Consider the following 14,426-nt stretch of genomic DNA (forward strand, 5'->3'; position numbering starts at 1 on the left):
TCCTGGTTGGTCTCCCATCCAAGTACTGGCTGGGCCTGAATAGGCTTAGCGTCAGGTGGATGTGCTGTTCTAAAGTGCATGTGGTATGGCTGCTGTCCATATAGAGAAGATACTTGAAAAGATCCCAAATGTGATATTATATGTACAATATCAAACATGATATCATAAGGGTGAGAGGTGATATAAACCCATCTGTCCACTCTTTAATTTTGGAAAAAAAATACTAGACAGGAACCCATCGAGATGGACCACCAGTTCAATACAGTGTAACTGAAAATGTCCCTAATTTAAAAAAGACATCCTTCAATATAAAATAGTTAGTGGCAGCTAGTGATGAGTTTCAATTTGCAGTTTTGTGAACTTGCATTACATTTGCAATTATTTATTTAGGAGGCACTTTGATCCAACATGACTTACAAAATAATCCAGTAAACCTCAGTCTAGGGGACTGTTTGGGGACAAGAATTACAGGACAAGGGTACAAAAGCGATCATCACAAGTAAAGAGCTCAGAACAAAATACAAGGTAGTTACACTTTCTAGGTTAGACAACAAAAACAACATTTATTTCTATAGCACGTTCTCATACAAATAATGTAACTCAAAGTGCTTTACAAGATGAAGAAGGTAAAGTTTATAAAATATATATATATATAAAAAATAAGATTAGGCAATATTAAATAACAAAGAATAAAGTAAGATCCAAATGTCCAGGAGGACAGAAAAAACAACAAAAAAAAACCCTCCAGAGGGTTGTAGAAAAAAAAAAAGAAAATCTGCAGGGTTTCCAAGGCCATGAGACCACCCGGCCCCACTGGTCATTCTACCTAACATAAATGATCTCAATCAGTCCTGATGGTTTTCAGGCTTCACTTGGAAGAATTAGATGATGATGGTCATATGGACCTCTGGCCTTCAATCCATCAATGTAAGGACTGCACAGTGCCCTGATCAGGTGGTGGTGGCGCAGATGGCCACCACAGACAACCGGTAAAAGAACAGCAGAGAAAGTAGGGGTTAGTACGGATTGCAGAGCCATAATAGAAATGATAATTAAATGCATATACAGAATATCAGGGTTTCACTAAAGTGAAGCTATGAGAAAGCCATGTTAAAATAATGGGATTTTATCCGTTTTTTATCAGTGCTCCACTGTATTAGCCTGGTGAATTTCTATTAGTAAGCTATTCCAGATTTTAGGTGCATAACAGCAGAAGGTCTGGAATTCTAAGCAGACACTCATTTGAAGATCTAATGTATCTAATATCCTAACTACAGGGTCACGGGGGTCTGCTAATGCCCATCCCAGCCAACACAGGGTGCAAGGCAGGAAACAAACCCCAGGCAGGGCGCCAGCCCACCACAGGGCACACACACACCAAGCACACACAATTTAGAATCGCCAATGCACCTAACCTGCATGTCTTTGGACTGTGGGAGGAAACCCACGCAGACACAGAGAGAACATGCAAACTCCACACAGGGAGGACCTGGGAAGCAAACCCGGGACTCCTTACTGCGAGGCAGCAGTGCTACCACTGTGCCACCCCTATAAAAAAATTCTTTCTTTGCAATTTAATACAAGCCAAGGATTTACAGATATCCCTCCTCTTTTTAGGGAAGAGTGGTGGCTCTGAAGCTGGGGATCTGTGCTGGCAATTGGAAGGTTGCCGGTTCGATTCCTGTAAATGCTGGAAGTGATTCCATTCTTTTGGGCCTTTTAGCAAGGCCCTGGGTATGATGTTAACTTACACCCCGGCTTGCAGGGAAAACTCGTGGAGTTGGTGTCAGGATTGGCACTTCAGCCACTGTAAAAAAAAAACCTCATACTGTTCCAGTCCATTTAAACTAGTGTGGTGCTGAGGTGTCACGAATTGCACGACTGTACTCCTAATTTGGGATCCTGATGGGGTTTGTCACGTGGTGGCTGTATCAGTGTGCTGTATCACTGCATCTCACATGCAATGGAAAAACCTACTAACTCAATTTTTCAAAACTGAGTTTTTTAAGTTTTTGGAGTTACTAGGTCGTTCCTGATGTTATAAGGTAGTGGTGGTGGCCAAATATGTCATCATTCCAGTCATAGCATGATAGAAGAAGCTTGTATGTACACAGCATTTTACATACTGCAAGACAAAAACCTAGCAACTCCACTGACCAATGAGGAAAGACCACGTACCAATGAAAACGTCAGATTACGATCATGTGATTTAAATGCGGTGACTGCGTGATTTAAATGGCAGGTTTTGTTGATTCATGAAAAAAATAATATTGTGTACGTGAAGCTCAGAAAAAATGAAATCTAGAACTCGTTAATTATAGGGGGGACATCATTTTCTCAATTTGATCAACATTTGAAAGATGTGACATACTAGGTTTATCCATAGTTGGTGAGGCAGGCTCTCCAACCTCCTCTCTTCCTCTTTTAGGGTTTTTGGTTTTTGTCAGCTGGCCATAGTTGAACAGTTAATTAATGGACAGATATTTTAGATTTTCACTTACGTTAATCACTTTCTACTTTGTTTTCTGTGCATTTTAACAACTCTCAATCTGTATGTGTACTAATTCTGTATTTAGTAATGTGGTGAGTGGCTGGGGGTGGTACCCAGCCGGGATGCCTGGAAGGACTGGAAGAGGGATTACGCATCCTCTGGACAATGAGGGGGCGGCCGCCCTGGTAGGTATGGGGACCACAGGAATAGAGCACAGAAGCTCATCCCTATAGGGGCCTGTGATCACTGCCAGGGGGCGCCCAGATGCCTATGAAGCTGTTGTGATGTAAGATTTTGCATATAAGTTGATAAATATTTTGTATGTCTTTATTTGTAATTTAGGCAAAGCAATGTAATTTAGCGTTACATTAGTGAGAAGCATTCATGTTTACCCCCTTTTACGATGGAGTCTCTTTGAATTTTATGACAGAGTTGGGGGAAGTGCTTGACACAAATGTTTCTCTGCTGGAGTCTTTCAACCCCCAAAAGAAAGCCAAGTTGTCTAACTGCTAAGCTGTACTTTAACATATGGTTTGGGTGCAGGTGTTAAGATGTTCTATTTCCCCATTGGTCTGACGTATGGCTGTTTGGAATTGGCTTGTCTCATAGGCCATTAAGTACTATGCTGTCCTATTGGCTTTAGTGGTTGGACAGAGAATCTATAAATCTGCTTGCTCAACCACATTCTCACTCTCTTACCAAACTGATGAAGAACATCACACCATGAACTGAAGAAGACAACACAATGGATAGCACAACTCGGGAGCCATATTGAGGCAGGCAATACAGCCTGTTCTGAAAAAAGCTGAATGATGCTTTAACTAGAGACATTTTTAAGTAACTAACAAGTCTGTGTGCCGCCTGAAACTACACCTCACCATTTAATCAGGTTGTATGGTTGCCAATATTCAAATGTACTTTGCATATTGTTATTATTTATGAATATTATCAATAATACATTCTTTAAGTTGTAACTTAACTCCTGCTTGTCTTTTACTGCACCTACAGTTAGGTCCATAAATATTTGGACAGAGACATCTTTTTTCTAATTTTGGTTCTGTACATTACCACAATGAATTTTAAATGAAACAACTCCGATGCAGTTGAAGTGCAGACTTTCAGCTTTAATTCAGTGGGGAGAACAAAACAATTGCATAAAAATGTGTGGCAACTAAAGCATTTTCTTAACACAATCCCTTCATTTCAGGGCCTCAAAAGTAATTGGACAAATTAAATAACTGGAAATAAAATGTTCATTTCTAATACTTGGTTGAAAACCCTTTGCTGGCAATGATAGCCTGAAGTCTTGAACTCCTGGACATCACCAGATGTTGGGTTTCCTCCTTTTTAATGCTCTGCCAGGCCTTTACTGCAGCGACTTTCAGTTGCTGTTTGTTTGTGGGCCTTTCTGTCTGAAGTTTAGTCTTCAACAAATGAAATTCCTGCTTAATTGGGTTAAGATCAGGTGACTGACTTGGCCATTCAAGAATTTTCCACTTCTTTGTTTTAATAAACTCCTAGGTTGCTTTGGCTGTATGTTTTGGGTCATTGTCCATCTGTATCATGAAACGCCGCCCAGTCAATTTGACTGCATTTAGCTGGATTTGAGCAGACAGTATGTCTCTGAACACCTCAGAATTCATTCGGCTGCTTCTGTCCTGTGTCACATCATCAATAAACACTAGTGTCCCAGTGCCACTGGCAGCCATGCACGCCCAAGCCATCACACTGCCTCCACCGTGTTTTACAGATGATGTGGTATGCTTTGGATAATGAGCTGTTCCACGCCTTCCCCATACTTTTTTCTTGCCATTATTCTGGTAGAGGTTGATCTTGGTTTCATCTGTCCAAAGAATGTTTTTCCAGAACTGTGCTGGCTTTTTTAGATGTTCTTCAGCAAAGTCCAATCTAGCCTTTCTATTCTTGAGGCTTATGAGTGGTTTGTACCTTGCAGTGCACCCTCTGTATTTACTTTCATGCAGTGTTCTCTTTATGGTAGACTTGGATATCGATACGCCTACCCCCTGGAGAGTGTTGTTCACTTGGTTGGCTGTTGTGAAGGGTTTTCTCTTCACCATGGAAATGATTCTGCGATCATCCACCACTGTTGTCTTCCGTGGACGTCCAGGTCTTTTTGCGTTGCTGAGTTCACCAGTGCTTGCTTTCTTTCTCAGGATGTACCAAACTGTTGATTTTGCCACTCGTAATATTGTAGCAATTTCTCGGATGGGTTTTTTCTGTTTTTGCAGCTTAAGGATGGCTTCTTTCACCTGCATGGAGAGCTCCTTTGACCGTGTATTGTGTGTTCACAGCAAAATCTTCCACATGCAAGCACCACACTTCAAATCAACTCCAGGCCTTTTATCTGCTTAATTGATAATGACATAACAACGGACTTGGCCACACCTGCCCATGAAATAGCCTTTGAGTCAATTGTCCAATTACTTTTGAGCCTCTGAAATGAAGGGATTGTGTTAAGAAAATGCTTTAGTTGCCTCACATTTTTATGCAATCATTTTGTTCACCCCACTGAATTAAAGCTGAAAGTCTGCACTTCAACTGCATTGGAGTTGTTTCATTTAAAATTCATTGTGGTAATGTACAGAACCAAAATTAGAAAAAAGCTGTCTCTGTCCAAATATTTATGGACCTAACTGTAATTGCCTGAGGTTATAGATGTTGGAGGGAAGGTGGGGATAAGTTATATACTATAATACCTTATAAACAGTGGTAAGTCTGTGATATCTGAGGCATTCTGACAAAGGCTACATATTAATGATACAATATGGGAAAGTAGAGCAATATATTACTCTACCAAGACAAAACAGAAGCCCTGGATGTCAGCACTTCCGCCACACCACGTGCTGGCGGAAATTCATCGGGAGGCACCTGGAGCACGTCCAGGAGAACATAAAAGGGGCCACCTTCCTCCATTCATCAGCTGGAGTCAGGTGGAAGAGGACAGAGCTCGGAGGAGAGGAGTGGAGACGGTCAGGAAGAAAGGCACTATTGAGAGAGGCCTGGACTGAGGGTGATTGGTGCAGCAGCACTGGGTTGTGCAATATTGTAAATATGAATAAACGTGTGTTTGGGTGTAAACCAACAGTGTCTGCCTGTCTGTGTTCGGGCTGTATCCCACAGTAATTAGTAAAAACTATTACTTGCACTTCACTTGAGAATGTGTTACAGCACTTTGGGCCTACACAAAGTAAAGAGTGCTATAGACAAATACACTGAATTGAATTGGACTGAAGATAGTTCTACTTTTGGAATATTTATAGCTGTTTTGCCAGTTCCCTGTTTTTGGACCCACACTCCTAATAATTTGTTTCTGGTTCTTCACTGGGTCGAATGGTTCCTTGTAGAACCAATGCTTGGCAAAGCACTATTACATTCTGAAATATGTTCTTTGCATATGATTTTGGCTCTTTGTGCTTTGAAAAACTTCCTAATATGTAGGAGAAGAAAAATCAAATAACAGATTAAGGAAACCTGGAGTTAGTCTATGTGATTGTATGCAGCAGGAGTCCTTTCAAAATCAGGAGCCATTGGTATTTCCCTAATCTGTTACCATATGTTCATGATTATTTACTGTAAGGAGCCTGTTACAGATTTAAGTAAATGAAGGTTTTTCCTGGAACCGTCATGTAGATGAGTCTTTTGGGAACTAAAAATAGTTCCCCTATGGCATCAGTCTGGCACCTTGATTTAAGAGTGTGCTCTAGCCAGAGCCAGCAGGTAAGCCTAGGGCCCTGGCTGAAGTCGGGCGAGCCTCTGCCGTGCAGACCAGGTTGGATTCTGGCCTGCTCCTTGGCTTGTTTAACTCTTTTAAGGCGGATGTCGACTTTTGTCGACACAAGAAGTTGAGGGCGGATGTCTACTACAGTCCACATTCAAGTTCAGAGGGCGAAAAAAGCGTTGATAAATCTGACCAGTACATTACAAGTAGACCCTTTTTGCTCAGAGGACTGTTAGACTTGTTGACTTGACATCAGTTCTCTGAGTGTGCGTGAGTAGTGCAGAATAAACATTGTCTAGAATGGCAGCCACATCGGGCAAGAGAACAAAGAAAATGCGTAAAGCAAAATACTCTGCGTATATTTATGTTTTGCGTATGATTATTGCTGAATCGGACTCTGACTTATCAAACTCTGATTTTGATGCAAACAATCTGGAAATCAAAAATGAAAGACAGGTAATTGCATCAGCTCACCGACACCCAGCTGATTGTTGTGCTGAACACGCTAACGGTAGAACAGGAACGTTCGCCCTAGGAAGGCCACACGGACGTAGATCCGTGGCTACTGGACTTCATCAAACGACAGACACTGCGGATTACCAGCCACTCGACTGCTTCAAGCTGTTTATTTTTTATTTTCAGAAAGTGCCTTTCAGCTTATGAGTGAGGAGACAAACAGTACGTGAATTTACACACTGTAGGGGCTCATGGAAAATAAAGCAGAGTGACATTTATGTTGATGTATGTGTGAAACCATTGCTTTTTAGAAAATTTAGTTTTTTGGAAAAATATTCAGGCCTGGGACAAAAGGAAAAAAACAAATAATTGGCCCTAAAAGAGTTAAGGAGGCCTCACACCTATTCTGTGTCGGAAGAAACTGCAAATCATAACACCACCATTTTGTGTGTTTTTTAAATGGTTCTGGCTATGCCCTTTACAGGTCAAATAACATTATTATGTTATATTATGTTATTATGGTATGACTATCACTCACCACCTACTTGTATATAAGAGTAGCTGTCCCCCGCGGCTCCACCTGCGTAGTAGTGAAACAGGACAAACTTTAAAAATCGATAAAAAAATTTAAAAAAAAATGTGACAATTTGTATCTCTTTCTCATAAATGTCAAACGTTACTCTTTAACAATCTCTAGATGATAATTTCTGCTGAACTAACAGGTATTGCTAACTAAGTGGAGGGAAGGTATGCTACAACATGTTGCGAGAGGTAGACTGACTAAAATGGAGCGCTGGCGCGTGAGTGAGTGAGGATGGCCCTGCCCTCCTCCCCAGTCCTGTGGTCCTGTTTCCCCCTACCCTCGGCCCACAGCCACTCTCTCAGATTCGTGTTAATTAATCGCTGCCGCAACCGAACTCTAATACTTAACGCAATGAGAGAAGTTGCAAAATCAACCGGAATGTTCAAGCAAATTTTAGAAATAAAACCTGATCTAAATCCGTTAAGTAGTTCTCTCGTTCGCTAGCTAAGCGGAGGTAAGGTACATGCCCCGAGCCTGGAACATGTGTGAGGAGGTCCCCCCTCCCTTAGCCGGCTGCGTCTCTCTCGGATTCGCGAGAATAAATCGGTACTGCAAGCGAACTATGATACTTAGCGCGATGAGAGAAGTCGCAAAATCAACCGGAATGTTCAAGCAAATTATAGAAAAAAAACCCCATCTAAATTCTTGAATTTGTTCTTTCATTCACTAGCTAAACACAGGTAAGGTATGCCCCTAGGGTCCACCCCCCTCCCCTTGGCCTGTTGCGTTTCTCTTGGATTCGTGCAAATAAATCGATACTGCAAGCAAACTATGATACTTAGTGCAATTAGAGTTGTCGCAAAATCAACTGGAATGTTCAAGCAAATTATAGAAAAAAACCCGATCTAAATCCGTTAAGTAGTTCTCTTGTGAAAAGCGGACAGAGAGACAGACAAACAGGCAGACAGACGTTGGATTTAATATATATAGAGATGGTGGTGCTCTCCTTTTAGTGTCCAAGTTTCTGCATATGGTGGTAGATTCCATGTTTAATACGAAATCAGAACCTTTTGTGCATGCCATGACTTTGGCTGACTTTGGTGTTCTTTCCATTAGTTGATCTGTTTTGATTTTGGCCTCTAGCTGTGTCCACTGATGACCATTTGCCCTGCTCCTTCTGGATGAGCTGCTGTCACCTGCTCACAACAGCTTCGAAAGCAGCAAGCAGCAGGGTGGAGAGACTCAGTCATTAAAACACAACTATTGATGCTCAACTTTGCTTTGGAGCTCTAAATATAGAATTACAATTTTAATTTTGTACTGATTTAAGCACTGCTTGAAGGCAGGATTGTTCATTCAGTGTGCTTCTCCCAGTCAGCAAAAGAAAAGCCCTGAGGGTGAAGAACGAGACAGCCAGCTGGTCATACGAGACACGCTGAGGCGGTCGATTCAGGTGGGCAAGTGGGGAAAATTCTTAAGGAGGAATGCTAAACAAAGCAGACATCATATGAGTTATATTACCAGTTGGCAGAGTTGTGGTTAAAACATCAGACAGATGATCTTACACAGGTGAGCAGGCAAAAACGGAACAAAAGTTGTCCAGAAAAGTAATCATAGTGGCCAAATAGCTCCACAGGTCTGTCTACAACATGTGTGATGTCTCCACATCCCTCCTTTAACTCTGTGGGCTTGGTCAGATGTTCTCTTTCTCATTCAACGTCTAAACAATGGGAGCTTATATTGACTGGCAATACTAGAGCAGTGTGTGTGTCTGTGCCCTGCAATGGACTGGCACCCTGTCCAAGAGTAGTTCCTGCAACACACCTGAGGCTTCTGAGATAAACTCTGACTTCAGATAACCGTGAACTAGATGAGCAAATTAGAAAAAGGATTGAAGAATGAACTGGAATTTAGTCACTAAACAAATGCAAAAATCTTAATGGACAGAAATCAGAAAGGGCAAAAGCATGAAAGAGGAATAACAAAATCGTGGAGCAAATAAATGTAAGTGGAGATCTCTCTTCTATAACCAACTCCTCCTGTGTGTTTGCTGCAAAAAAACTAGACGGGTGGGAAAAGAAGAACATACAGATAGATAGATAGATAGATAGATAGATAGATAGATAGATAGATAGATAGATAGATAGATAGATAGATAGATAGATAGATAGATAGATAAGGAACTATATAATAGATAGATAGATAGATAGATAGATAGATAGATAGATAGATAGATAGATAGATAGATAGATATGAAAGGCAGTATATAATAGATAGATAGATAGATAGAAAGATAGATAGATAGATAGATAGATAGATAGATAGATGTGAAAGGCAGTATATAATAGATAGATAGATAGATAGATAGATAGATAGATAGATAGATAGATAGATAGATATGAAAGGCACTATATAATAGATAGATAGATAGATAGATAGATAGATAGATAGAAAGATAGATATATAGATAGATAGATAGATAGTGAAAGGCACTATATAATAGATAGACAGATAGATAGATAGATAGATAGATAGATAGATATGAAAGGCACTATATAATAGATAGATAGATAGATGTGAAAGGCACTATATAATAGATAGATAGATAGATATGATATATAATAGATAGATAGATATGAAAGGCACTATATAATAGATAGATAGATAGATAGATAGATAGATAGATAGATAGATAGATAGATAGATAGATAGATAGATAGATAGATAGATATCAATGGCAATATATAATAGATTGATAGATGTGTGCGTCCCTGTGATTGGCTGATGTTTGTGATATCATTAAAGTCCATCATTCCATAGGCTGTTCCCTGACAGGAGTGCCAAAATGCGAATCTGAATCTCTGAATGCGATTGAATGGTTTTGAGAATGTATGATGCTTTCCTTCTGTGAGAACCTTAAATACAAAGAGGACTATTTCATTATTGAAATAGAGGGGACTGGGTGGTCTTGTGGCCTGGAACCCCTGCAGATTTTATTTTTTTCTCCGTCTGGAGTTTTTTTTTTTTCTGTCCTCCCTGGTCATTGTACCTTACTCTTTTTCTATGTTTACTAATGTTGTCTTATTTTAATTGCTTACTTTGTCTTTTATTTTTCTTTTCTTCATTATGTAAAGCACTTTGAGGTACTTTTTTGTATGAAAATGTGCTATATAAATAAATGTTGCTGTTGTTGTTGTCTGTTCATAAAGAAAAAACAAATGTTTGCTTTACTAAGTATGTCACATTTGATGAATTTTCAAACAATTTTCAGTCACAGCCTTCATTTACATAATCGCAGTGAGTCTGGGGCTATTGGGTGGCACCCTCGCCTAAAGGCTGGTTTTGTAATGTGACATACTCAGAAACCCATGCCAATTAGTCTGCAGCTCACTCTTTGACCTCAGTCACAGGGGTGGCTTTGTGTGTTTCAGTGCTGACAAGTTATGAATGCTCGTGCAGATGTACAATGGCATAGAATGCAGCACAACGGAATAAGGTACGTAGGTGTTTTGGACCTTGGAAAGAAAAGAAGGTGTCGTCTCCCCAATATTTTGTGTTTCACATACCAAGATGGACTGGATAAAAAAGAGAAAGGGTCTGTGATTGTGGCTGAACTCACTGTACCTGTTAACCAATTTTACCGTTTGGTCCATTACACAGCATGCTATTGGCTGTCAGAAAAAGGGGCGAACATGACATACATGTTGGTGAAATTTTTTCCTTCAGTAAATCAAATATTCATTTAAAATCTGCGCATTGTGATTACTCAGTATGTCTTTTGTATTATATTATATTTGCCTGGAGTTCATAAACAAATTTTTTGAATAACCAAAATTAGAGGAAATCATTTTTTTCTTTTCATTTCAATTTCTAACCAGCTTTATCCAGATTAGGGTCAAAATGCGGGTGGGTGGCTTTGGGTGGGAGTTACAGGCTGGGGCCTATTCCAGCTAGCATAGAGTGCAAGGCAAGAACAAACCCAGGACAGGGTGCCAGCCTATTGCAAGGCAAGCACACACACACACACCAGCTTAGCGTCACCAATGAACGTAACCTGCATGTCTTTGGACAGTGGGAGGAAACAAGAACACCCAGAGGAAACCCAAACAGACACAGGGAGTGTCTGGGGCATGAACCTTGGTCTTCTTACTGCAAGGCAACAATATCACCACTGTGCCACCATACCGCCCATACACTAGAATCAAATTAGCTTTTGCCAATACACCTAACGTGAATGTCTTTAGACAGTGGGAAGATTCTCATGCAGATAGGGGGAGAATATGTAAACTCCACACAGGGAGGACCTGAAAGGCGAACGCTGGTCTACTTACTGCATGGAGCAGTGCTAGCTACCACTATGCCACCATGCTGCCTCTAGAGGAAATCAGTAAGGGGCAAATACTTTTTCACAACACAGTACCTGGGATCAGCACAAGCCTATGACCCTGCGGCACCTTGGAGAATGCCATATTCTGTTTAAAAGAGCCCCGCTAGTCCTGTGTTCAGGTACCAGCCTGGTCAGTGAAGTCTGTGCCCGATGTCACTGAATCGGCTCCCTATGACTGACTGTGGGTGTGCTTGAGTAGGCCCTGCCTGCCACTGTGGCACATTATCAGATGCATTCAGAATCCCAACAGACATTCCTTTCAGAAAGTTACTTACTTCATGTAATTTATATCTCTGATTACCATATGCTTGGTTTTGGTAGCTTGTTCTGACACATGCAGAATTTTATTTGATTTTTCCAGCATCGCTGCCAAAAATGGCTTTTATAAGATTATATGTACAAGGCATATATTAAAAATCAAGATGTGAAAGATGCGGAATCGTCAGGATTGAGCAGAGATTTATATGTGATACACTGTAACTGTTTTTTACCTTCTCTGTGCCCCTCTTTTACTGTGCTAACCAAACATACATTTATAGTGACCCCTGAAGCTACCTTAGCACATATAAATGGTAAATCAGCTTTATACAGCAAGGCTATGGGGTCAGCTCCTCCTGATATCTTGCCATTTCACCAGCCTGTGCTCTGGATACTGTAACAATATAAAAGCTGCATCTCTTATTGACATTACAGAGTAATAGCTTTTGAATTATCTAGCTGTGCTGCCTATCTAAGATGGGCTGAAATCTAAATAATCAATGTAGACCTCAGCATTAATGTTTGCAGTGCATCATGAAACACACATATCACTGTTATATGCTATTTACATTATTTGTAAAACCAGTGCTAATGTTTGTGATGCACCATCTGTTGGAATGATTAATACAATGCATTTTATTGGTACAAATGTTTGTGATGTGCCATCTTTTGGAATGAAATAACAATTTTGACATATTTAAGTTTTGCCATTTATTTATAATCCACCTGTGATACCAGAAAATACCAAAATTATTCTAGGGGCCCAACTGCAATTAACATAAATTGGGAAAAATAAAACTCCTGTCATTAAAATGCTGTTTTAAATATGACATGTGGGGGACTTCAACACAAGTAAATGCACAATGAAATAAATAGACCAACAGATGGAAGTGAATCTGGATTAAGTGAATTCAACAAACAAATTACTTTATATTGAATATAATATAATATAATATAATATAATATAATATAATATAATATAATATAATATAATATAATATAATATATAAATACATTTACAAAACCCAGGTCACAAGGGAGCCAGAGCCTGTCCTGACAGCAATGGATATGAGGCAGGAAACAACTCTCGATGGGATGTCAGTCTACCACAGAAAGATCAATAAACTGACAGAGAAATATGAAAGGCACTAGATAGATAGATAGATAGATAGATAGATAGATAGATAGATAGATAGATAGATAGATAGATAGATAGATAGATAGATAGATGTGAAAGGCACTATATAATAGATAGATAGATAGATAGATAGTTAGATGTGAAAGGCACTATATAATAGATAGATAGATAGATAGATAGATAGATAGATAGATAGATAGATAGATAGATAGATAGATAGATAGATAGATGAAAGGCATTAAACAAAAACAAATAAGACAAATACAAGATTAATAGGTATGAAGCACACTACATAATTTAACGACCGACTTTTGTAGCTTTCTCTGACAAACTAACAGAATATTATGTGTATAGTATATTTTTTCTAAGATATATGGCATAAGGTAATGGTGCTGACCATGTGTTTAGCTTAGTAATTATTGAAACTTTTAAAAGTTTGCAAAAACATGAACAAAGGAAAATACATGTGCAAAATCTGAATCACCGGGGGGCCAGAGCCTGTCCATGCAACAGTGGTTGCAAGGCAGGAAACACCTCTGGACACCTCAGTCTACCACAGATAGATGAATAAACTGGCAATAGATATGAAAGGCACATATGACAAAATGTGAAAATATATGAATGAAAGACATGGTATATTAGATAGATAGATGGATATCTAGATGTGAAAGGCACTATATAATACATAAATAGACAGATAAACAGATAGATAGATAGATAGATGTGAAAGGCACTATATGATAGATAGATAGAATGACTCCAGTGCCATCCTGTTAAGCTGATTTTGACTGCTTTGAGCAGACTCTGGCTGCCCCTAAGACACTGAGAAAGATCAGGAATATTCTCCTTACCCTGGCCATTATGTTTCTGGGCTGAATTAGATGCAAAGAGTTTGCTCTTGGGTTTTATCAATGGCTCTCTGTCTTCATTATATTCCTGGGAGAGGCCGACCTGCAGTCCTGTCACTAACAGGAGCCAAGTGGCCAGGGTTAACATGGTGAACTTTCCCTGTAGAAAAGATCAATTAATAAATGAACAGAATAAACAAACTGTCTTACATTCTTAAGCTACTAGAGACAATTTACTAATCCACATGTCATTTTTATCATATTCAACTTTAATACAATTTTGTAAGATAAACTCTGAAGTATAGATTTGACTAGTATACATTTTCTCAGGCTCTTACAATATGTCAGTTATTTCATTCTAAATTAAGATGTCAGTGCAATCCAAGCCATAAAACAGACTTTCAGCCTTTATTAATGGGAAAAGTATATTCAGAAAAATACTTTTGTGAAAACACAAGCATAACAGTAAAAAGGACTCATAAAAATATTTAACAGAAATATAATATAAAATTATTTAAGAACACTTTATATTATCTGAAACAAAAAAAAAGTAGTTTTTGCACTCACCATGAAACCTTTCAGCTCC

The 14,426-nt window shown here is 39.3% G+C and overlaps 1 protein-coding gene across 3 annotated transcripts in view; it reads right to left on the reverse strand.

Annotated features, from left to right (window-relative positions):
* col28a2a (collagen, type XXVIII, alpha 2a) overlaps positions 1-14,426 on the reverse strand; it is a 172,781-nt gene that overhangs the window by 158,213 nt on the left and 142 nt on the right. For all 3 annotated transcript variants that reach the window (XM_051930610.1, XM_051930611.1, XM_051930609.1), the window contains exons 1-2: positions 14,408-14,426; positions 13,844-14,000 (exon numbers count right to left, since the gene is read on the reverse strand). The exon at positions 14,408-14,426 is cut by the window's right edge and continues 142 nt beyond it. In XM_051930610.1, the coding sequence (XP_051786570.1) occupies positions 13,844-14,000; positions 14,408-14,410 (160 nt within the window). In that variant the 5' untranslated portion in view covers positions 14,411-14,426. The remainder of the gene's footprint in view (positions 1-13,843; positions 14,001-14,407) is intronic.

The sequence above is a fragment of the Erpetoichthys calabaricus genome, chromosome 8, assembly GCF_900747795.2.
Source record: "Erpetoichthys calabaricus chromosome 8, fErpCal1.3, whole genome shotgun sequence".
NCBI lineage: Eukaryota > Metazoa > Chordata > Cladistia > Polypteriformes > Polypteridae > Erpetoichthys > Erpetoichthys calabaricus.